The sequence below is a fragment of the Merops nubicus genome, unplaced genomic scaffold, assembly GCF_000691845.1.
Source record: "Merops nubicus isolate BGI_N331 unplaced genomic scaffold, ASM69184v1 scaffold8937, whole genome shotgun sequence".
Classification (NCBI taxonomy): domain Eukaryota; kingdom Metazoa; phylum Chordata; class Aves; order Coraciiformes; family Meropidae; genus Merops; species Merops nubicus.
In genome coordinates, this window is record NW_008622286.1 from 55,084 (window position 1) to 81,134 (window position 26,051).

General features: G+C 40.6%; 1 protein-coding gene across 1 annotated transcript in view; it reads right to left on the reverse strand.

Annotated features, from left to right (window-relative positions):
- Positions 1 to 26,051, reverse strand: part of PDGFD (platelet derived growth factor D) — a gene marked incomplete at its 5' end in the record, with an annotated part of 61,189 nt that overhangs the window by 15,056 nt on the left and 20,082 nt on the right. Inside the window, 2 exons of the mRNA XM_008944731.1 lie at positions 8,530 to 8,731; positions 13,424 to 13,483. Coding sequence (XP_008942979.1) covers positions 8,530 to 8,731; positions 13,424 to 13,483 — 262 coding nt within the window. The remainder of the gene's footprint in view (positions 1 to 8,529; positions 8,732 to 13,423; positions 13,484 to 26,051) is intronic.

A 26,051-nucleotide genomic window follows, 5' to 3' on the forward strand; every position in this document is an offset into this window, starting at 1 on the left:
ACACGAGTCATCCTCCATAAAAATTAATCTGGAGATAAAAACCTATGCTCTTTTTGACTCAGATAAGATGAGTGTGCATTTTTTTTCTGTGAACAGTGTATTCTACGCTCTGGTAGCTTGACACTGACACCCAAGAACAGTCCCCATTGCCTAATTAGCTTTAGACCATGGTTTGCAGCCCTCTGACAAAAGACCACATTTTGCTCTGAACAACTCTGCTGAAAGCTTCGATGTGCATTTTTCCCTGTCTTGGGATTGTTTTACTGTCTGGAGCCAGTCCATTTCCTCATCCATATAACAATGAGATTTTGCAGTACAGTCAGTTTCATGCATCACTTCACTGCTGTGACTAAAATGTAACTGAGCCTTGGTGTGATTGGTGTGAAATCCTGCTGCTTTACTTATCAAGGACTGAAACCACTGGAGTCCTTAATTTAAAACTAGAACTAAAAGTTTCTGTAGACTGGATGCAAATAACGTCAAAGTATTATTACAGGATGTCTGCATCAGAGATTCAATTTAAAGCCAAGGCAGATGTAAAAAGATGCACTGCTGCATTAAGCTGGGTACTTGGGGTACTGTGTTTCCCCTCTCCTTTCCCTTAAATTCTATGTTTAAATCCATCCTCATGTCACATAGAGCTATGGCATGTGCTTACCTTAAAATATTACCTTAACCAGAGGTAAGCACTGAGATCAGGGACTGCAGCTAATTTCATGTTTTATTCAGAAGGGACAGCCTTAAAGATTGATGAATTTTAGAAAGACAGGTGATCTGTTTGGCTTTTACTTTTAACACTTTTTCTGTTGCAGATTCATACATGGCCCTCACATTGTCATATCTGAACATTTTACGCTTTTTTTCACGCATCAGCCACAGATCAGAGCTGAGGTGTAAGATACTGTAGCCACCTTGCCATGGTATTCCTAGACCATGTCAAAAGCAGTTACAGGCAAGGCAAGAAGAACTCAGGCAGGTGCAGATCAATCAGCCTAAGCTCAGCCCATGGTAAAATTAAGGGGTATATCCTCCTGGAAACAACGTGCAGGCACATGAAAAGCAACAGGGTGTCTGGCAACAGCCAGAATAGATTTCCCAAGGGCAAACTGTGGTGGACCAACCTGAAAGTTTGCTATGATGAGACAACTGTCTTGCTGGATGAGGTGAGAGCAGTAGAGGCATCTGCTTATTTTGGCAGTTATTCATAGCATCCCTGCAGCCAAACTGCTGATTTATAATGGGACAGGTGGACTACAAATTTAGTAGATAACTGGAAGGTCCAAGAGACTTGAATAAAATGGTCAAGAATTCCAAGTACAACTTGTGGTTGGCTACTAGCAGTGTTCCCCAGAGGGTAGTGCTGGGGTCAATACTGCTCAAGATCCCTAAAGAACTGAAGAATGGAACAATGTGAACCCTCAGCAAGTTTGTCTGACATCACATTAGGAAAATTTGTTTATGTGCTATGAGGATGCCTTTCAGAAGGGCCTTAGCAGGTTGGAGAAATGTGCTGTCAAGAACCTTAGGAGGTTTGGTGATGACAAATGGAAATTCACTCACCCGACATGGAACAACCCATGCAACAGTCCAGACTGGGGACACACTGGCTAAGCACAAGCTTTGCAGAAAAAGCCTTAACATCCTGGTAGACAGCAAGTTGAACAAGACTCAGCTGTTTGCCTTGCAATGACAGAGGCTGCACACTGAGCTGCATTAGGAAGAATGTGGCAGCAGGAAGAGGGAGATGAATATTCCCCTTCATTAAGCTCTTGTGAATCTGTATCTGGAGTACTGTGTCCAGTCTGGAGCCCCAAAGGGGCAACCCAAAGTGAGGTTGGCATATTGTATGTCAAGTGGCTATTCAGAGCTCAGTTCTAGTTTGACACATCCCTTTTCATGTGTGGCTTACAGTTTATAACAAAGGTCATTGTGCTGCTGTTTTAATTTTGACCCTTGTCTCAAAATTTCGTCTTACAGAGCATGGAATTTCTTACAAGACCTATGAATATGTTGAACCCTTTCCCTTCAGCATTCATGCTCCACTAGCAGAAAGGCGGGTGCCAGGGCTTTGTCAGGTACAGTACAGGTACTATGCAAGCTGACGAAGACATTCAAAGCAGTGCTGTAGTTGACTGAAGCTATGGTATAGTTGAATATGACTTGGAAAATGCGATCCCATATATATGATAAATGGTCACTTCTTCCACTGGTGAAATCACCTAAATGCACTGACACCATTGAAATTATTGTTCTCCATACTGAATGTTAACCAAACCTTGTAGCTTTTCATCTTCACCACATATGGGTGATAGTTTTCACTGTTCTACTGCACATGCTTAATGATACCACAATAAGAACCTTGTTAAATGTATCTGAAAACTTTGGGAGCTGTCCAGGTGTTTCTCATGGGAGCTGAGGAGAAGATGCTGCAATTTGGTTTTACTGCAGAATCACAATGCAAGACAAACCTGCTCAATACAGCAACTACTATTTTAGAGGAATGAGAGATCAGAATTTCAGTGGGATTATAACTGTCCACATGAAACAAGGTTCACAATATATAGGCCTATTATAGACTGGCCAGCTAATTATAAGATATGGTGTGGGTCAAGTAGCAAAAGCAGGCCAAACTATCAGTGTTGTACACGGACATAGCTTCACTGAAATCAATGGAACAGAACAGCTTATTCCACTGATAAATAATATGCTGCCAGTCTCCTAATAATTTTTAAGAAGGTTTTAATAAGAAAAGCTTTCACTGCAGTGACCGACAACAATGTCCTGTAAAGCATGGGGGAAAATCCCATTTGTCACAGAGGGGGAAGACTACGGATGTAGATCTGAATTAGACTGTAAAATGAATGAATGGGTGTAGTTTGCATGCAGCAGACAATTTGGTTCCCAAATGAAAAAGGGTGGAAGAAACATCCTGTTTTTTAAGCACAAGGAATACTTTAAATTAGCAGCTATTTGAGAAGGTATTCCATCGTCTTGGAATATTCACGTTTGTCATGAATGAAGGGGCATTCAGCATTTGTGATGCCTGAACTCCCTGTTTGGTACACTGAAACTTGCTGGCAGCCATCCCAGAACCTCTTAAAGAAGAGTACATGGATGTTTGAAGCAATCTATTGGCCACTGTTTGCAAACACCTAAGAAATGACATTCCCGAGTTAAAATTTTAACTTCTTGTAAAACCATTGTAAGTAGTGACAATTAAAAAATTATTGTTAAGGACAGGGCAAAACTTGCCTGATCTTGGGAACCTATTCAGCAATGGACAGCAGAAATGTTCCACGTAGACATGGTCTCATTTTGTTACTCCTTTTCTAGAGCAGTGTTGCTATGTCAGCAAGTGTTTATTTATTTAAATTTATATAAAGCTGCTATTGCAGACAGATGTTATTGCAAGAATGCTCCACCTGATTAATTTCTTCTGATACCCAAAGGCTTCTTACATACCATATCCAAAAACGACAATGAGCTCAGAGGCCTGTGTAGTCTTGTTAATTACCAGAATGTATCTATCTACATGTGTTCCTGCTTCCTAGGTTTACTTGTAAAAACAAACCAAAACAAAACCACGCAACAAAATCCCTATTTCTTTTAAAATAACCCCTTACTCTAGGTTACATCTCCTAGGCATTTGGTTCTGCTTCTATGACGAGAAACAGAGGACTTTTTCCTTTCTTTCTTCATTTGTAGAGAAGACATTTCACAGGGAGAGGTCTTTTTTAAATTATAAAGCCTTTATCAATGGGATGTAAAATTTCAGAGTGAAAAACAAAAGATAAATGCAAACAAGCATGTGGGAAAAGTTAAATAACGTTTAATAGATGGGTGGAGATATTTATCTCTGAGGAGCTCTTCTAATATTATCAAGCAGATGCATCGATACTCTCAAAAATTTAAACCACAGGATTAAGAGGTTTACCTTCAAACACATCTGAATGCTCTTTATGACTCTCTAAAAGAATAAAAATCTATTTGTCTAGAAGTTCAACACAATCGTAGGGTATGGTTGTTTTCTTTTTTATATCTACCCATATTCTTGCTAAGAACAGTATTAAATAAACCAATAGCCAATCATATCCTTTTAGAGATGCTTTATAGTTGTAATAGACAAATTACTGTGACACTGAGGTCACTTACAACATATTACAGCAATACAAAAGGAATTATTTTAAAAGTACATACTGTGTTTGGTATGACCTGCTTTTTTAGAACAGTCTAAGATGAGCTTAAGGTTGAATATTCCTTCTTTCAGAGGTTTTAAAATGCAGCGATGGCTAGCAAAGCTTTTGGAGTACATTTATAACTGCTGCAAAGGATATTTGAAACATATACCTGTCATATTTTCATGTGGGGGGTGTACACTGTATTTTATAGCTTATACAAGGCCTCTCATCTTAGGATTTTGAAAATGAGAATGTGCATCTTTCCCTTTCTTTTCTGTCCTTTTCTGTCGGTCTGAGTTTCACTGTGATTCTATAGTGAAATTTACTGGAGTGGTTAACAGCAAAACTCACTGAACAGATGTAGAATTGTATTTCAGACTTCATGTTCTTAGTGAGACACACCTGATACTAATATCTCACTTCAACAGTACAAATAGAAAGAAATGTATTTAAGTCAAGAGATTTCCATTAGTGTTGTAGAGGTGTGAGGTCAGATTTTGTAGATGGAATGGAGTTATCATACACACAGATTTAATGAGCACACTCTTCATCTTTACAGTAGTCGCAGGAGGTATCCAGGGTGGGATCAGTCTGCATATGTGTATATTGACGTGTATAAATACACGATGGAAAAGAGTAAAGAAGATGGAGCCAGAGTCTTCCTTGGAAGGACAAGAGGTGCTGGACTTAAACTGCAACATAGGAAAACCCTATTTAAATGTTAAAAACCCCCAACTTGTTTGTTCGAAGGGTGGTCAGACACAGGTTGTCCAGAGAGGTTGTGTAGTTTCCATCCTTAGAGATATTCAAACCTGACAGGACATGGTCCTGAGAAACCTGCTGCTGGTGACCCTACCTTCAACAAGGGGGTTGGGCTAGACAAAATCTTGAGATGCCTTTCCACTTTATCTATTCTGTGATTCTCTGAGTTCCAATTAGGCTAAAATATTATAGTTCTTATTTCTTTGCCCCAGATCCTGATCTTTGTAGATTACTGATTGTCAAATTAAGAAAGCATATAATTTAAATATCATTTATCACATATCCCTGTTATCAGAATTGCTATTCATCAACACTGCCTCTTAATCTCAACTTTGTGGCACAGTTTGGCATAGGCAGAGAGTTGGATAAGAACAAAATCATTAGTGATTCATTTATACCATTTATATGACAAGTTCTGAGAATGTTGTGAAAGATAGGCAGAGATTACATTAAATTGCTCTTATGTGCCTCAGGGCTTTTATAACTAAGGACAAAAAATAAAACCCAAGCTGGAAGCAGAAACAGATAAATATCTGAAATAAACGATGATATAATCTATTGTCCTCTTTGCTGCAAGGTTATCCCAGTGCCCATACACATCCCTCAGAGATCCACAGTGTCTGTGTTTAAAAGACACCACACATTTCTCATTTAAGGACTTGTCAAAGTTATTCCCTACTCCTGGCATCATCCAAGAACAAGCCCTTAATTTTGTCAGAAGTTCATGACTAAGTAAAAATCCTTAACCGAAATTTTTTAAGGTTTTGATTGTGGTGAGGTACTTTTGACCACAAGGCTACTAACAATTAGGGCATTTGTCCATTAGTTAAAAGATGAAAGAAAAACAGTTATAAACCTTTTTTTTCTTATTCCTGTAACAAAAACAAAAACAATAACAAACATTAAAATAAATAAAGTGTTAAAATAATAACTGGAAAATTCTTCATTGTTTTTTTATAGTGTTTTGTTCCACAAGAAGCTGAATTACATTTGTACTAAACAGAGAAACCTTTATGCATCTGAATATTCTGAGGACTACTATATCAGATTGATACCTCCAGCTAACATGATCAGCATCAGCAAGGCAGAAAATGCTATTTTATATACATGGGGCCATTAAAATATATGAGGTATTAGGCTAAATATGCTCTGAGAATAAAATGAAATGTGTAGAGTAGAACCAGTAGAGGATCCAGGTTTCTAAACAGCTTCTATTAATATCAGGACTCTTTATTTCTTTTGTACACAAATCTATTGGTACCAGATCTTGCAAAAATGAGGACACAGAGAGTATGTTTCAGGGACCTTTAAATGAGATCAAACTGATCTCATAAGTGATGCAGTGGCAGTTAGGTGACATTTTTCACCAAACACTGTGGTTGCCTGAAATCTCTGACATACCAAAAAGGAACAGATTAAAGGGCTTTAGTTTTCACTAGATAGGGAGTTCAGGGCTTTATTGCAGATTCCTTTGCAGTGAGCTGAGCCCAAAACCAGAGATGCCCAATGTCTCTTGGAAACTACACCAAGTTGGCTGTGCATCTGTGAAGGACTAACCATGGAGTGTCTGCCTCAAAGACAGCCTTGGATGGAGGACTGCATGTGTGGAATTGCTGTGTGAGCTGGGCAGGGCCTGTCTGGGCACGGACCACGTTGTCAGGAGCCAAGCATGTGTGCGAATCAGGGGCCATCCCAAAAGCCCTGGGGACACCACTGGCCTGTCCCCCCCCTCCCAGCCAGGGAGGTGCAGTGTGGGCGCCCACATGGGACAGGCCCCGTGCCCAGGCCCGGCAGCCCCTCCGCCGGGAGTCGTGCAGGCACACTTCGAGCAGGAGACACTCGCGTGGCACCCGCGTGCACCTAAAGGAGCCCATGCCAGCCTGGAGAGGACCCGTGACGTCAGAACCCAGCCTGGACTCTATCTAAACCATTGCAGACGCTGCCCGGGGCTCTCTTTTTTCCTCACCTGCTCACCACGGCCTCGCTCCACTGCCCACCCCCAAAGCTGAGACAACTCCAGCCTGACGGTGCGCTGTGGGCCCGTGGTGGTAACTGCTCTGGCGACTATCTACCGACCGCTTGCTTGATTTCTGCCTTTTATTTTCACTCTGTCCTATTACTACTCTTTTCTAACATTTTTCTCTTTTTGTAATAAAAACTGTGTTTGGTATGTGGCATTTGATATCATTTGCGTCTTGACCTCGCTCTTGGGATCATATCGCAACCTCCCCCGACATCGGATCGGGACAGCATGTCCTCATACACTGTATAGGTCACTGTACTGCACAAAGCTCAACAGCCATGGGACAGCCCACATCCCTGCCTTTTATCCCTTACTTTCCAAGACAAGGTGTCCACAAGCAAACTACCCACCAGGACTGGCAGCTGGCCTCTGCCTGGTTCATGCCTAGCAATGACCTGGGAGAATGACACTTGCTCTAGGCCAAAACTAAGCAAAGACCAGGCTGACAGTTTAGCAACATGGTGACTGTATTTCAGGGCCTAGGAACACTCCTTGACACTATTTTCCTTAATACAGATACACCTTATATAACCCTTTTAAGATCAAAACTTCATCATGTGATAGCAAGTACATTACAAACATGGAATTAAAAACCTCTCTCCCTGCTTAGCATACACTTAATGTAGGGAGGATGACATGTGAGATCCAAATAAATAGTAGATTGCACAGAATCAGAACTGTGATTTGGGCATTATTATTTTAAAGTTATAAAGAAGAATGACTATGAATACATAACTTGGAAATGGAAGACAGTATTAACATGAGAACCAGAATAAAATATTTCATTCTAGATATTCTGTGAAAACTACAGCAATTGTAATCTTGGGGAACCCTAACAAACCTCCTAGATCTGTACTTGTACAGAAAGGGCAATTTCATCAGGCCTTTCAGTGCATAGTTACCCCAGAGCACAACTGTCTTCTAAACAGTGTTTCTTAGTCATTATGGGTTTGTATTGCTCTACCACTTTGTGGATGATTTGAACTAACAGAATGAAACAAGAAACATAATCCAGATGTGTGCTTTGCTCAATTACAAAGATGTTAAACCATAATAAAGTTCCTCTCCAACGTAATGAAGAACAGTGAGATGTTCACATCCTAAAAAAACAGCTGCACATACAGGTGTCTGCACCAGATGCTTCCCTAAGCAGAATGTGATAAAAGTGATTATTCCTCACTCAGCAGAGAACAATCTCTAAGCAGGGTATTTAAAGGAGGATGATAGCGCAGGTAATTAGAAGCCCCTTGCCTTACACAGAGCAACGTTCAAGAGGGTGAAACTGGGAACCATCTGTCCTTTATACACAGGCCCATGTTTTTATCTGTGAATTCATCATAACAACGGGCAGTTTTCAGTCTGATTTCTCAGGCAAGATCCTACTCAGTCAGAAAACAATTAAGGATTAAATGACTCATCCGCAGGTTTAACAGGTGCTACTTTGGTCAGTGACTCCAACAGGAACACAGGCACCAGAATCTAATACTTGACCAACAGACATTTTTATAAGGCGTGAACGAATATCCTAGTCTTGCCCCAAAGTATGTATATAGTGTCTTTTCCTACCTTTGGACTTCCTGTCATGGTAACTCCTGCCTCGGTAATGGTGGCCACTGTCTGTGTACAAATTCTCGAGATCTTCTTGCCAGGACTCTGGGTTAAAGTGTTTGAGCAGATCCTCCACCGTGTCAAACGCAGCAATGGCCTGATCCAGTGCTTCTGCCGTGAGCGTAGAGTCAGTCACTGATGGAGAGGGATAGGATACCCCCTAAGAGTGACATACATCTCAGTGTTCTTGGAAAAAATTACAGCACCACGTAAAGCAGTTCAAACAGTTACTGAGAATTTGTCTTCTTATTGTCTGAAACAGCTACTTTGGGCCATCTTTTGAAGTCCTTAGCTAAAGGCTAGGTTTTGTTACATCTGTTTTCTTTTAGAGAGAAGAGACACCAAGGAACTCCCAAGCAAATCCCAGAGGAGACGCAGAGAGTGGAAGCATTGCCACTGCTGGACTGTCAACGTGCACATCCACTCCTCAAAGGGGACGATGGTTTGCACACATGTATATGTCTTTTGGAACCACTGTGATGGCCATGGCCACAGAACAGAGGTGCCTTGTAATGCTGGACTGGTGCCTTCATAGTCCTTTGGTAAATCCAAAATAGCCAGATCAGAAACCACATCAGAGAAAGACAAAGACAATTTTGTCTAGTCTGTCTTTTCTTCCCCGGTCAATTTGGACAAAAAAATGTGACTTGGTCAAAGGCTTGAAAAGATGGCCCTTTATTCCTAAGAAGTAAATGTATTATGAGACACTACTGAATACCAATATTCCCACCCTTTTACCAAAAATACATATAACTAAGCAAATGAGAGAAAAACCATTATATTTGGATCTCAGCAATTTAACAATGAACATTTGCCTTATGAGCATAGCACTAGCCTTACAATTATATCATAAAACCAAATGGAATATTATTTATCACCAGGAAGGGCCAGGTATGGTTCTCTGAATGTATACGGTTCCCACTGAACTTCTGGCACAACCTGACTTTGACAGAAAGATTGCAGCAATTTCATTTTTACTGGAGAGGACTTGAAACATTTTTAAGAATCATTATTTAGAATCACAATATTCACCACCCTAATATAACTTCTTCCTTTGCCCAAGCACAAAGCCTAATAGGATGTGTAAAATATGTGCAAGAAAAGGTATTAATGCAGATCTGTTACTTTCTGAAGGACAAGAATCAAAATACCTGATTTTGTCTAACAAGAAGCATGATATAGCACAGGAGTTGTTTGGATTTTGGTCTTTTAAGTTAAAACACTGGTGGAAAACCCCTACAAACCCTCTTCTCTCATGAAAATCCATCTCTGAAGTAATAGAGCAGAAATATGTAATTTAAAATTAATGGCTCCCCAAAATATTTTTTTTTTTTGCCTCATCTCCCAAGGAACTACATATGTTAAACTATTAATCTCTGTGATTAACTTCACTCAGTTGGGTAGTAATGGAAAGGTCAACTCATCTGAGTAAAGTTACTCACTTGTTTGCAGGATTGTGTCCTTCAAAGTTTACTAAACCTGTTTTAATGTATACCCATCTTGTAAATAAAGTGCTTGTCCTTTATGGTAAGTTACATCGCAAAAGTAATAATCAGTGAAGTTTCACTGCATACATTTGCTGAAAGCACAGACAGTTCAAATTACTAAAAATGAGAAAGAGAAAAAACAGAAAACATGACAATAGTGCCATGAAGAAAGTATAGCTGCGCTTCACTGCTTGTCGCCAACAGCACAAGAAGTTTCAGAAAGGCCACTTGTGGCTGCGACGCCTCCACAATGCACTGCTGAATAAGACACAGTGCAGATGGCTGTAAAAATTCATGACCCAATAAAAGGGAAGCCATACCTGAAAGCATCTCTCCTGACTTCTAAGTGGCTTGGAATAGAGACCGTCGGAGAGATGGGAGGCCCAGGAGTTGAAAAGCTCATGACAGCAAAGTGAGCAGTGTTGTTATCTCAAACAAGAGGAGAGACTTTTTCTCAGAAAGACTGTGCTGTGTGTGTGGATCACACAGCGTGCTAATGCCGTCTTTGAGCTTGCCATTGAAAAATGTACCCGAATGCTACCTGCTAACTGAGGAGGGCTGAGAGGAGCTCATGGCTCACGGTGACTGCTGCCCAGCTGGGACACGCCAGTACCCACCTGCCTTTCAAAAGTGAGGGAGATGGTGCAAAGGTGCTAAAGAGACAGCAGCATAAAAATCAGACCAAAGGTGCGTGGCTTAGATGATGCAAGAGTGTTTTTCACGTGTTCAAGCGTGCGTTTCACTACAGAACTGCAGGTCAGGCTGGGCATTTGCAGGGCATTTCCAGCTCACGCAGGCAGCAGGGATCCCCCACTCAAGAGATTGGTGCAACTTCCTTCACACACAGTGACAGCCAGCTCAAGAGGAATTACTTCAACAGCTCAGATAACCTACTGGCAGTGACACCATGTGACAGGCCCAAAAGCAACTTCAAAGCTGCCAACCCAACTGCCTCTTTTGTCTGGCCAAGAATGAGGCTCTGGATTTAGAAGAGCTTGTGCTCATTGTAATCTTTTGAGATCATATCCAAAGAGAGGGCAAGAGGAAGAGTGAAATGCAGGAAGCAAGGAAGAGCAAAGATTTTCCATATTATGTATCTCTGCTGTTTCTTAAAGCACTGAACACACTTTTAATTTCATGGGACATAAAGGTATCCTTTTGCATCAGTGCTCTTACACTTAATTTCTGTTCCCTGATTCTTTTCTATCTTTTATCTGTACTATGAAGCTGACAGGCAGTTCAATGTGCATCGCAGTTGTTGGTCATCACCTTACATCACAAATAATGGGAACTAAAATAATAAGGATGGATTTTTTTTTTTTTTCTGGATTTGCCATGGTGGGTTAAGGGCAGAAGTACTAGTTTTAACTCTTTTAGAAGAAACCTACAATTCAATTCTGTGTTATGACATCAGACTCTCATTCAGAGAGTTGTAATTTAGTCAGATCCTAAAATGAGTCTTTAGGTTGCCTGTAGGTTTGAGGGGCAAAACTTAGACCTGCCAAGCTCACTGGGTATCAACAGAATAGTGTGTTACCTTGTTGGCAACTGACAGGTTTGAGCTTGTCCTTCTGTCTCTCAGGACCACAGCAGAATCCCTGTACCTTTCTATCCTGAAGAACTGGGATGTCTTCAGACTTTTGCCTTGGCACCTTTGGGAAAAATTACTCAACATCTCTGCCTTATTTTTCCTGAGGATAAGAAAGGGCTAGTGGGTGCAACGCATGCCCAGTGGGAGAAGGTATGTTTTATTAGATAGGGAATGGCATGGCAAAGCTCAGGTTCTGCTTCTGGTTTAGCTATAGGGTTCCATGTGACCTTGGGCATCAGCTTGCTACCTGTAATATTTGTACTGAACTTCCCTACCTATTAACAACAACTTTTCGGAAACAAGTAGATGTGAAAGATAAATAAACTATTTTTTTTTCTTTTTCAATATGTATAGAATAGTGGTTTATTGTTTGGCATACTGTGCACCTTATGATGTTAAGGAGGATACCTAGCACAGTGTTTACCATATACTTGATCTCATTTTTGTAGTTACCTGATGAGGGAGCCCTAGGCTTACATTTTCAAACATCAGTCTACCATATTTTGAAACAAAATATTCTAGCACACAAAATTTTTTTTCCAACCCTGTATTAGAATGAACAATGAGTTTACAGTCTTCAGTAAAAGTGTTTCAACATCTCCTGTTTGGCACAAGCAGTAGATCTCACCCCTGCTAACATTACTACTCAGGACCTTCACTTAGTTCAAGGCTAACAATGCATCTTATCATGAAGGACAAGTGTCATTTGCAAACTCAAGGGTAAACATGAGAGAGACTGGCTTAATGTCTTCTAATTTTGTCAGTATAGAACTTTCCCTCTACTCGCTGCCTGGCTTGGATGCTATTCAGTGGAATTTTTTCGTATTTTATTTACTGCTTCTCCACTGGCAACTCTTGGCTACCACTGTACCAAAGGTACCATAATTAAACTCCCTTCCATGAATACTCCAAACATTGGTCTCAAGTCTACTTGAGAGGAATCCCTGCCCATGGCAGGGAGTTTGGATTAGATGATCTCTAGGGTCCCTTCCAACCTCAGCCATTCTGTGATTCTATTAAGTCTGCTTTGAGCACTTACCCTCATCACATGTGTTTTAAGATGAGTTTAAAAGAGCTGTGACATGTGCTGACCAGCCAGCAGAGCACACAGAAGAGGACTACCCATTTTATGAAATCTGATGCTACACTGCCATTCCCCAGCATTTAACTTTACTTGGGAAATGAAAAAGGTGACAGATTTTTGGCCAATGACATAAATCACATGTCATGAAGAGAAAAATAAAATACAAAAAATAAAAAAAAGAGACAATGTTTTCCTTTTTTTTTTTCCTCCAAGTCACATTTCATTTCTGAATATGGAGGCTTCATATAGAATTTTTTAATACAAACACTTAAAGAAAATCTAAATCTTGGAAATGAAAAGCTAGATCCATTTTCCTGCCAGCCTATTTTAAGTATAGTTTTCTATAGGTCAAGAAGTTTAATTTTAAGTATAGTTTTCTAAAGGTCAAGACATTTTACAATCAAAATTGCAGGGAGTTTATATAGTATTTTCCTCTTGGCAGGATGTATTTGAAAGCAAGAAACATTGCCCAATGGCTAACTCATCTGATTACAACAGCTGATGGCATACTCTGAATCTTTTCTCCCTAAAAACCATACTAGTTGACTCCAGTGTGAGCTGGATAAACACTTATTTCATCCTCTGCCAAAGGCAAAAACATGGCACCTCTCGGCAGGTGCTATTATAGTGAGTTGGATTGAAGCCAGTCTATCAATCCATCCATGGGCAAAGTATCAACAAATTACTTACTGAGACAGAGCTTGTGACTGACTCCCAGTTGGTTTCTGAGGCTGCATGCTGGAAATCATCCTAAGGGGAAAAACCCACAGGAAAAATCACCATTAAGGCAATGTCCTTAATTAACTGCAGAACCTAAAAAATGTTTAAGCATTTAACATCTGCCACCTTTTTCAACCCTCTTTAATGCAAGAGGCCCTTGCCATGTGTCATTCCCAAATAATGCTACTTCCATTCAGATTCCTCTCTTTTCATTGTTTATAAACTAGCTCATTGTGAGCTTGCTGGGGCAAGAATAGGTATTTTTCTTCTTTGTAATATGATATATACCTTTTTGCATAGCAGGACCTAATCTGGCCAAGGCTATTACATTTATCTTTCAACATAATCACTAAACACCACCTCTGTATGTCTCCAATAAGTATTAATGCTGTTCCCCCAACTGATCTGCTCTGGAACGAACGCAGACATGCTAATATCCTGCTACTACTTAGCCAAGGTGAAAGCAGGGTGATCTAATCCTTTTGAGCTGTAGTCCTAACATGACTGTACTGTTTTTGGTGCTTGTGGTGAACAGGACTTTCTCATCTGTGCAGAACATTGAATGGCATTATGTTCTTTACTTCAAAAAATATTGCCACAGTGCATTCATGTTAAGAAGTGCCATCACACCAAACCTCTGGGCTTTTATGGTTTCACTTCAGCAGGAGAGATGGGATCCATCCTTTGGACATCTATACCGCAAAAGACTAAGCTAGTTGCTCTTGTTTCCATTTACAATCAACTAAAACTAGCATTACTAGGGTGAAAATCATCTGATCTATTTTAAAATATTAATTTGGGATGTCACTGCATCCTAAAAATGCTTTTTTTTCCTCTCCATTGTCTATAAAGAGAGCCTGGGAGGATTACCTTAGATACAGATGTCAAAAATATAGGAAGTGATATGTGGTCAGCTAAACCCCAGTCCATTTGTCTGACCAGTGATGTGCAATCATTACTTAAATAATGAAGAAGCTATTCCTTTAATCTTTTGGCAGTTTTACTCACTTCCAACTGGAATAATGAAACCATGAAAAATGGAAAAAAAAAGGCATAATTACAGAATGCTTATTAGATACACACATGCAGTGAATAGCTAATGATCAGCATGAATAGGCAGGTAAGGGAAAAGGAATGAAGTGACAGCATACCAAGATTTTTTCTAATAACAAAATTTATAATGAAAGGATTTAAAGATGATGGATCAATACTTGGGCTCACCATTTTACACTGACTCAGTATATGCTATGCATTTTTTTAAGCTGCCCACTGAAAGGAAAAATGGAAGGGTAGCAGCTCAGCTAATGCTCTCTAGGCTCATTGCTGCATTGGACCATGTATATATGCATGTATTCAATTATTTGTTAGGAACGGAAAAGAGAAAATTGATCACATAATCTGCTAATTCTTCAATAAAATTTTCCTTTAGTCAAGAAAGAACAGAGACACTTTCAGTTCCAGACTCAATTTATGTCTGGTATTTATTTGGTACTTTAATGGTACACAATATATGATATTTTAAGGTTTTAAATTTGCTACAGGAAAATATTCAAATGTCTCAAAAGTCACAAGATTATTTATTCAATATTGTTTCAATTTCTTCTTCCATAAAATGTTCCTTTCTCTCAAATCTCAGGCAGTAGAACTGTAGTCATTTCTTCAGCACGTAAGATTAACAGAAGTTAAGAAACCTCATCACACTATAATGTCACTAAGTGACCACTGAAATGAAGGGCTATAAAAATGTTGATTATTAAATGGTCATTCTCTCCTGGGAACACTGAAGCAAAACACTACTGGTGAAATGTTTAATGTAGTGTTTTTGTTTTTGTTTTTGTTTTTTTTAATAAACAGTAAAGAGTTTTGCAGATGTTATGATCAGATCATAACAAATTCAGGAGCAGTGGGCTACTTTGGCCACATTCTCTATACATTTGGTTGCCCAGTTCTTGACAAGCAACAATTTAAAATACACAAAAATGGATTTGAAAAGCTCATGGATCCTCTAGCAATGGTTGCCAGTTGCAAGACTTCGAAATCATTTCCTCTCTGTCATTATCTTCAATTTAGCACTTCCAGAAAAAAAAAATGGCATTGAGTTCTGAGGCATTATTTTAAAACATGAACAATCTGCCTCAATGAATGTCTGGAGAAGACCGCAGACAAGGAATAATTTTGTGTTTGAAGTGACGGTCCCCTTGTGTTATCTAATTGTAGATATCAACTCTGTTTCCTTAGTCTATGATTCTTCGAGATGGTTGATGCCAGGGAACCCCTCCAAAACCCTGAGACAGACATGTGTACCACCTGCTTCTTGGATCTCAAACCTGACGACTGCACATTTTGACTCTGTGATTATATTTCATCTGCATAAACTATTCACAACTATATGGCTTTGTTCCACCATCACTCAAGGCAACTGCAGTCATTCTTGGCTTCTTAGAGCTTTCAGCCTCTACAGTTTGAACATTATTATTATCTATGGTTTCTGCTTGCAGCTATTTCAAGCAAAACATCAAACTAATTCTCTTCATTACAAAACCCTCTCCTCCTTTCTCACCATTGTCCCTACCAGTACCTGACAAATCTAAACAAATCTCTTTTCAGTGCTATCTATTCAATTCATACTACCTTGTTTACATGAATTTGCATATGACCACTTGGCTATCGTTTTCTTCATTACCTAAAACTACATTAAAATTTTTAGTTAAAACATTTTAAAAACTTGCATCTTTTTAAACTGAATACTGGAAAAACAGGGCGGTAATAATTTGGCTACATCACCCTGACAACAGGGCTTTTATTTCCACGTGTGTCATGGTAACATAACAACATGACAGGAGAGTTCAGCAAAACATTTCATTAACTGTTCTACATGCAGCAAAAATACAGGCAAAACAACAGGGCTACCAATCACCTTCTGATAGCAGCTACTTTTATTGAAGACAAACAACTTCCATATCTCAACTTCAAGAATTACACCTCAGCGAGACAAATCCTGAGTCAGTCCTTAGAGTTAAACATGTATGGACATTGATATATTGTTCTTGGCTCTTTTTCAGACAAAGATAAGCTACTCTCTCTTTGCAGACTGACTTTGTCTATAGCCTGTCTCCTACCACTGATCTCCAAGAAATGACAAGGAGTCATGGGGAATACTCTTTGCTTCACCTAGGGCTTTCACAAGTGGAGATCATGAGGCAAAATCACTGCTATCAAGGATATCTGAAACTGCAGAGCCAGACAGCACTGGTTGCAGAGGAAGACGGTTTGCAGCCTGGGGCTCCATGACATGCAGCAGCACAGGCTCTGCTGAGCTCAAGCTATAGGGTTTAGCAGCATCACTAAGAACAGGGAGGCACCAGGAAGACACCAGGGATAAGGCTGGGAAGCTCACTAGGTTGAGAAGCATGTTGTCCGTGACTCACTTTGCTGTACCACAAATACAGCAAAACATGTAAGTCTGCCCAGCCATGCTGAATTACTGCCTGATCCTCACATTAAAAGCAAGAAGCACCTTCTAGAATTTTGTGATTCTTCATTTTTTTACACTGTAACTCAGTTTTTGGTCATCTCGATGACTGACACCTATGAGGCATGATGCTTGGGATAGGCAATAACTGCCACAGAGACAGGCACAACACACTGGCAGCTCTCTCCAGTGAAAAGAAGTAGCCCTATACATCTATAAGCTCCTCCCTCAATTCTTTCTCCTAATATGCAGGTCACTGGGATCACTGGATTACATTGTGTAAAAGATTATTTCTCTGCCAAAACAGTTCTAAACTATGGCTCATAAAAGCTGAGGTGATGCTCTCTGCTTCAGGGAGTAGGAAAGGAAGTCAACCAAAGGACTTGTGGTTAAGAAGAGCCCAGACACAATCCTAGACTGATGTTTAGGGCATACTAGTTCAATAAGGTCCTCTCCTTATGGAGCAACCTTCCCTACTGTGACATTGTCATAGAAATGGAAAGGAAGTGAGAAGGGAAAGGTAAAAAATGCAAGCATGTTCTTGAAGCAAGCATGAGAATGAGTAAGAAAGAAACAAACTAAGGAAAAGTTAACACAGAGAAGCTGAAAATCTTTGGCTCTGTCTGTGGTGACCTCATTTGTGGTACTTAAACACCATAGCTATAAATAATATAAAAGAGAAGCATTTTCTAGAAATCTGCAGAACAAGGCTAAGGGATGTACCTAGGCACAATGTAAATGCTGCAAAACCAAATCAGATGTAAAATGGGGCATGTTCCACGAGGTCCAGTGCAGAAACAAACAGAAGTTGGGATCTCTCACTGGAATGTAAGAATTAGGGACTATGGGGAGGAAAAGAAGGTTATCAGGAGGAGTCAGCATGGATTCATCAAGGGGAAATCATACCTGACCAATGCGATAGTCTTCTATGATAGTATGATGAGCTGTGTAGGTGAAGGGAGAGTAGTGGAAGTTGTCTAGCTCAACATCAGTAAGGCTTTTGACACCGTTTCACGTAACATTCTCATAGGTAAGTTTAGGAAGTGTGGGTTAGATGAGTGGACAGTGAGGTGGATTGAGAACTGGATGAACAACAGAGCTCAGAGGGTTGTGATCAGCAGCACAGAGTCTAGTTGGAGGCCCGCAACTAGCAGTGTTCCCCAGGGGTCAGGACTGGGTCCAGTCTTGTTCAACATATCCATTGACCCAGCTGAAGGGACAGAGAGTAGCCTCAATGAGTTTGCTGATGATAGAAAAGTGGGAGGAGTGGCTGATACACCAGAAAGCACTGCTGCCATTCAGTGAGATCTGGACAGACTGGAGAGTTGGGTGGAGGGGAACATAATGAAGTTTAACACAAGCAAGTGTGGAGACCTGCACCCAGGGAAGGATAACCCCATGCATCAGTACAGGTTAGGGGATGACCCCATGGAAAGCAGCACTGAGGAGAAAGACCTGCGAGTCCTGCTGGACAACAAATTAACCATGAGCCAGAAGTGTGCTCTTGTGGCCAAGAAGGCCAACGGTGTCCTGGGGTGCATTAAAAAGAGTATGACCAACGGGTCAAGGGAAGTTCTTCTCCCTCTCTACTCTGCCCTGATGAGGCCATGTCTGTAGTACTGTGTCCAGTTCTGGGCTCCCCAGTTCAAGAGAGACAGAGAACTACTGGAGAGAGTCTAATGGAAGGATACAAAGATGATTAGGGGACAGGAACATCTCTCCTATGAGGAAAGGTTGAAAGACCTGGGGATGTTTAGCCTGAAGAAGATAAGACTGAAAGGGGATCTTATCCGTGCTTACAAATAGCTAAAGGGGGTGTCAAGATGGGGCCAGTCTCTTTTAAGTGGTGTCCAATAAGACAAGGGGCAATGGGCAGGAACTAAAACACAGGAAGTTCCGCCTGAACATAAGGAAAAACTTTGAGGGTGAAGGAGCACTAGAACAGGCTGCCCAGCGAGGTTGTGGAGCCTCTTTCTCTGACACTTTTGAAATCCACCTGGATGCCTTCCTGTGCAACCTGCTCTAGGTGAACTTGCTTTGGCAGAGAGGTTGGACTAGGTGATCCCCAGAGGTCCCTTCCAACCCCTACAATTTTGTGATTCTGTGACTAGGACAGCAGCAGGTCTGTAAGGAAAACCTAGGGTAAATTACAACTTGAAGAAAAAGAGATTAAATTATCCTAACATTTAAATTAATAAAAGGAAACTTAGTGATTTTTGGACAAGTCAACTACCACATTCAGACCTGTTTGCAGACAGGTACCTGATAAGCAGATAAACTTGGACTTGTGGTTAGTAATAATAAACTATAACAATCTGGAAATAAGGTCTTTCTTTTTTTTACCCTGTAAGAAGCACTAGTACCAGTATTTCCCTGGAACACCGTGTAACAGCAACAGTGTTAGGTAAGTAAAAGGCAAAAGAAAAAATGTTGTGATAAATATTAAAATTTCTATAGTTCTATAGAAATTATAATTTCTCATGTAGCATTTTACTATACCCCAACTTCTGTACTTAATAAAAGCATAGAGATGTACATTTTTAAATAGCTTTTTTTTCTTTTTTTTTTTTACTACACTTTGAATCTATCCCATTGCTAGGTTTCATTTTAATATCAGAATTACATTTGTTACTAAGGGCTTGTCTCCTAAGGCTGTTCTGATGTACAGTAATGGCAAAACCACTGCTCTGCTCTGTGCTCATGACCAGTCTTTAAAATAAAATCATAGAATCATTGAAAAGTTTGGGTTGGAAGGGACCCAAACATATAGTTCCAATTCCCCTGCCATGGGGAATAGACCAGGTTGTGCAAGGCCCCATCCAACCTGGTCTTGAACACCTCCAGTGATGGAGCACCTACAACTACCCTGGGCAATGTGTTCCATTGTCTCATCACACTCATAGAGGAAAAAAAAAAAAACAAAACAACAACAAAACCAAACCAAAACCAAAAAACCAAACCTGTATTTGGAAAGCATGTAACAATGATTATTTGTAGTGCGGAAATCATGCCTTGCAATGAAACACTAGAAGGAAGCCAGTGTCTTTCAGAAAGGCTGGAGGTAACTTAACCTTTTCTCTCCAGATAATAACCTGCAGTTAGCTACAGGAGGCCGTTACCAATATCATCTAGCAGTGCAAGTATTTAACCAAATCTGTAATCTGAAGGCAGTAGTATTCAAACTGGAAATATGAGCCAATGTGGCCACTGATTACTATTACTGGAACAGGTAAGAAATTAAAAAATAACATTAACCATCTTTAATTTTGTTTCCTACTTTTTTCTGTAGTCCCATAAAGACAGGCTATCCATGACACCACTTAAAAATCTGTAGCAAACTGTCAGAGAGACACCAAAGTGTCTGATCCCAAATGTGATAGTAGTGACAGGACAAGGAGTAATGGGTTTAAGCTAGAAAAGGGTAGATTTAGGTTAGATGTTAGGAAAAAGTTCTTAAATATGAGGGTGACAGACCACAGGAATAGGTTGCCCAGACAGGTGGTGGAGGCCCCATCTCTGGGGACATTCAAGATCAGGCTGGATGAGGCTCTGAGTAACTTGATCTAGTTGGAGATGTCCCTGCTTGTGGCAGGGGGGTTGGACTAGATGACCTTTGGAGGTCCCTTCCAGCCCAGACATTGTATGATTCTATGATTCTTGCCCTTTAAAAGAAGTTTCTGAAGACCAGTTACCACTACATATCAGTAGCTACAACCTTATCAGTTATGACTACATTAATATTAGTGCAAAATGACATATAAAATCACTCTTGATTTGTTCTGGCACATTTACTAGCTATAACTGAGTGGGAAGCACAAGCTACTTAAAACTTCAAAAGTTTAAGGATGTAATAATGATTTCAGTTAACTGCAGTGTGATACATTTATTTTTGAAAAGTTGGAGTAAAATTGAAGCAGAGAAATATATCTAGTAAAAGCTATGTTTGGTCAATACTTCACTTCATCCTTCACCTAGTTTTGGAATTAGGCATTGCTGGGTGCATACTGTAAGAGTGCTCAAGATATTGACATTTAAATTATCTCTCTAAAAGGTCAGATAACACTTGCTCAAAGGAGACAACAGCTATGCCTTTGAAAAATCAGATGTCATCTAAGCCCGTGCTGGCCATGAGCACCCTGCTTGATACACTTACCACAGGACTACGCTGCCATGCTGTGCAAATTGGACATTACCTTTAATTTTTCTATTTATCACAAAGGCCTATTCCTTCACCTCCATGTACAAGGGATTTTGTTTGCCAGTAGCTACTCTGGTGCATACTGCAGTGAAACAACTGTAAACAAAATATAAATCAAATAACATTTGTTCTAAATACTCTGCAATCCCTCCTTTGCCATTTTTACCTGAATGGCAAATTTTACTCCTGCAATTAAACACTGTGATATAAAACTTGAAAGGTTCTTCCAGGTCATTACTTCCAAAATGCTCAGAATGGTTGGTTGTTTCCAAGCTAAATTTATTTTTACTGCACTTATGTAAGTGCCAGCTTTGTCCTCTTCTTCCCCTCCCAAGCTTGCTTCCTGCAGCACTTCTGAAGAGATGTTGTATCTCCTCTCAGCATCCGTTTTATTACACTAAGCAAGCCAAGTTGTCTTGGCCCTCAGTAAGAAGTGTCCTCTTTTGCCCGACTGTCCTGTAGCTGTTCCCTGAACACAGTCCAAGAAAGATGTGGTTGCTCCATACTATGGGGACCAAAACTGTACAAAGTATTCCCGAAAAGATGCAACTACCTCCACATTGGTCCTATGCCTAGGACACACAGAAATTTTCTTCTCCCCTCTTTGCTAACCAGTGATATGCCATTTAACAGCAAATGTTTTCGTTATTAATCTCTACATGAGTGACCTCTTTGCTCTTTTTGGGCTGTTGCATTTCACTGTGAGTCAATTCTGCAGTGCTCAAGGTCACCCAGTTCTCCTCTCTGATACTCTGATTTTCCCATTCATGAGCAATGCACTTCAGCTCTGTGTGCTGGAAAAGCCATTAAAATGCTACTCTGACAAGCTGTGCTCTGGTCCTTAAAAAATCTTGAAAATAAAACCTACCACAAGACCAACCCTTTAGAAGCTCCCATTAGTGAGCACCCCCTGGCTGGCTGCATTACAGCACACTATCTCCCCTTTGACTGTCTCATAGCTCTTTTATTAATTGTCATCTCCTCCAGCATAAGTAATTGTTTCCTGCATGGCACTGGGTGAGATGATCCTCTGAAGTATAACTAGATTTGCTATACAGCATTTCCTTCCTCTCTAGACTATCCTCCAGCCTGGCATGAGTTCCTTTGATAAAGGATTTTTTTTTTCTAGTTCCCTGTATCTTTAACCACCTTTTCTGCTGACAAGTGCCCAGGGAGATTTCTAGGTTAGACTAATGAGTGTGCAGTTGCCCTGGCCACTCTCCTGCCATTGATATCATAGATTGCCACTCCATTTGCCATTTCCACGTGAGTCCCAGCTCACCTTATCACTATCCAGAGATGAAAGCCAGGTGTGTTAAGCTAAGACTGTGGCTGCTCCCCTTATATTACTATTGTATAGAAAGGGAAGACTTGCTTTCAGCAGCGCCTCTTTGTGCCTCACGGCCTGCACTGCCCATCTCTGCAATGACAGTGGAAGGTGCTGGAGGCAACTGAGCTCCTCCTCACCTTGGTTCAGTCTAAGCACTCCTGGGCCACAGTGCTGGCCCATTCTGCAGAGCTGGTTGCCCTATGATGCCCCATGCTGGCTCTGTCAGGGTCATGGGGAGTGTACATCAAGAGGGGTCCTGGTCACTGTGCTGCTGCACATCAAAATGGTGTCAGGAAGCTGCCAGGTGGAAAAAAAGCCTGGGAGAAGTGACCCCAGGAACCAAAAACTCACTCCTAGGTCAGAGTCCTGTGCCCTTGAGAGGACTTTGGTGAATTTCTATTATGCTGACCATCAGGTTTTTGGAAGCTGCCTCCCTGGTAATAGGCAAATCTGCCCTGAGCAAAACTGAAAAAAAATGAATGCTTCACTTGCCCAGCAGTATCCAGGTGGGCAAAAAAGTCCTTCAGAGTTAACAGAAGGCAGTGACAGCTGGTTATTTCAGGTCCTCCTTCTTGGCGTGACTCATACCACATGGGAATGTACTGAGACGCCCCAGTACTAGGGGCAGAAGGAAAAATAGTAATGAAAGAATACCTCCTAGAAGCTATCAATTTTCTGTCTTCTTTCCACTTGGGTTTCTATCTATTTTTTATAGATTTATACACACTCTCTAATCAGAGTAAAATAACTGTTAACAAATATAGCCTAATTTCATTTGCTATTCCAAGTTTTGCATTGTTCTTCTAGGAGGATCTGCTAATCGCTCTGACACGCATGCTCGCATTTTCAGATGTGATTTGGGAGAAACATGGGAGGAATAATAATAATGATGATGATGAAACTCTAATGGAGCTAAGCAAAGTTAATTCCAAAGCTGAGGACACAACGTAAAAAGGTACCAGGAAGGGACATTAGCTGTCCTAGCAGCAATCCCAGCCCACTGATTCTAGTGAGGGATCCGTTTGTTTCTGAGCTCTCTCCCAGAGGATGCCGTTTAATTCTGCAGCAAGCATGTGTTTATGTTTCACAGAGAATGCAGAGCAAAACAATTTGCTCACCCTCCTGCTTTGACTGGAAGGCGCTGCGTTTTCTGGGACAACAAAAAAGGACTGTTATAACTTTCTCAGATGATAACAATAATCATAAAAATAGCAAGAATAAATAATCTCTGAAGAATACAAGAATTTTCTCTTAGCTTTTCCAGTTTTTTGATGGGATCAAAATCAGTTGATATATTGCAAACAGCATGGGATACTGCTTACGGGGAATTTTTTTTAACTTAAGCTTCATCAAACAGCTAAAAGGAAAAGAAAACTATTCAGACTAGACTTTCCCTCCCAGATGTATTCCTCGAAAATGCTATTGCTGTTCAAAATAAATACTAATACCTTAGGAACAGTCACACTTCTTATTTCTCTTATATATTAGTCTTACAAATATCAACAGTAAGCAACACTACTAATGAAGACTAGGTAAAAAGAAAACACCTTACATTTGCCACATTTTTGTGAACCATCTCACTAAACCATGTTATCAGTTTTGGAATTAACTTACCAAAAGCCAGCCTGGGAAAGGCTTCTAAATTCCATAGACCATGATCTCAGGATCAGGAACGTATGTACTGGGTCAGAATTAGTGTGTGATACATTTTATCTAAATTCTGACTAAATACAAGCATAACCCAACAGACTAAGGATGGCTGTAGAATAGGCTAAATATTTTTCAAGCAATTAAAATCAAGAGGAACAGTTTATTTCAGTTTTATACTAATGACCTGTAAAATGTCATAGAAGTTGAAGATGGAAAAAAAAAAGGAGGAAAAAAAAAGACGACATAAACACCATTTAATACAAAGAAATATGCTGGGAATACCAGAGGTCAGAAGCAGAAGCAGGAAAGAAAAATAATCTTTCATTTAGAAAAATGTAAATGGAGAAAAATGTACAACCCATAAACTCTATTTGATGACACGCACAGACTAAGAAAGGAACTCATGCCAAGAGCACGGGCTGAGCCAAGAAGAAAAACATGAAACTAATCTGCAACATGACATGGTGGCACAGCACGTAGGGTGACTTAGGCCTGCACACACAGAGATCTCCACCAGGGTGCAGGGAGATGCTCTCCCCATACCAAGGGAAGACCCTAAACCACCACGGAGACACCACACCACCACAAATCACCATCTCCCAGTGGACCACAGGCAGAGCTGGTGCCTCATCTGCATATCTTCACCACCTACCCATGGGTGCAGGACAGCATCATGCTCAGGAGATAGCAAGATCTGTGGGTGCAAGGGGCTTCTCTGGAAACTGAAGATGAGTAGTCTCCAGAAAACAGGCACAGCCAGTTAGTTTTAATCTACTTTGGTGTGCCATCAGGATCAATAAAAATTGCAGAAGGTAGCTTCATACCTCACCTATGAGGTCAAGGTGGCACCAAGCCCATTTCATCCTAGCCTTGCAGTGCTGATCTGAAGCAGGTCAGGTTTTTAAGCTGTGCACCTCCACCAGCAACGCAGGCTTATGGGGAGAAAACATAGGGAGAGTGCTCCTGCACCCTCCAACAGTAAGACTGTGCTCTGCAGTGCAAAACCTCTGAGCCTTTCCTGGACACCACACAGCGTTTTTAATGTACCGAGCCTACAGTCTGTTGAGTTTTTACTACTGGTTTTAATACAGCCCTCCTGGCCACCTTGTCCATCTTTGTTCAAACCCTTCTGGACAGCCACTGCTCTACCAGAAGATCAGCAGCCATGCAATCTCACAGATTTCAGCTGCCGGTATTACAAGTATTTCCTCTGCTTTTAACCTCTTTCTTAATGCACCAGGAAAATATACCTGAACCAGCACTGAGCTGGCAATGCCAGCACACAAAGCTGCTGCTGTGGTGGGAAAGCAGAGCATCTACTTTCACACATTTCTGATGGAGATGTATTACATATACGGGGAGCAGAGTGCCCTAGTTTCTACTGCCTTGTATTATCTGCCCTGATGGTTTTTGATGGGGTTTTTTGTTTGTTTTTTTCCCCCTTCAGATGTTAATAACACAAGTTTTTCTATATAAAGTCATGTGTATGCAGAAAAGAGGTGGAAGGCCTGAATAACAGTATGATCAATACAGCCAGGCTCTTCACTAACCATGAGCATAAGATAAGCACAAAAGAGCTTGTGTTCATCAAGCCTGCCTAAAGGACAGGCAGCTTAGAGCTAATACGGACATGTAGTACAATGTACATTTTGAAACAAGGATCTAATTTCCACTCAGGTGCAAAAGATTCACCTCATCTGTAAAAACAACAACTGTTTTCTGTTTGGTTTAGGCACCCATATCTACACAATATTGCCAATTTCTGTTTACTTCTAGAGAAAGCAAAGTTTTCAGCAGCCTATTTCCATCACTCTTCAGCATGCAACACAAACTACATGGAGCATCCTGACTACCTGCCCTTATCCTGTGCAAGTTCTTTGAAGCATTCTTTTGTTTCAAGTTTTACTGGCCAAACCTTAGTGTGAGATAAATTTTTGTGGCCCAAAGG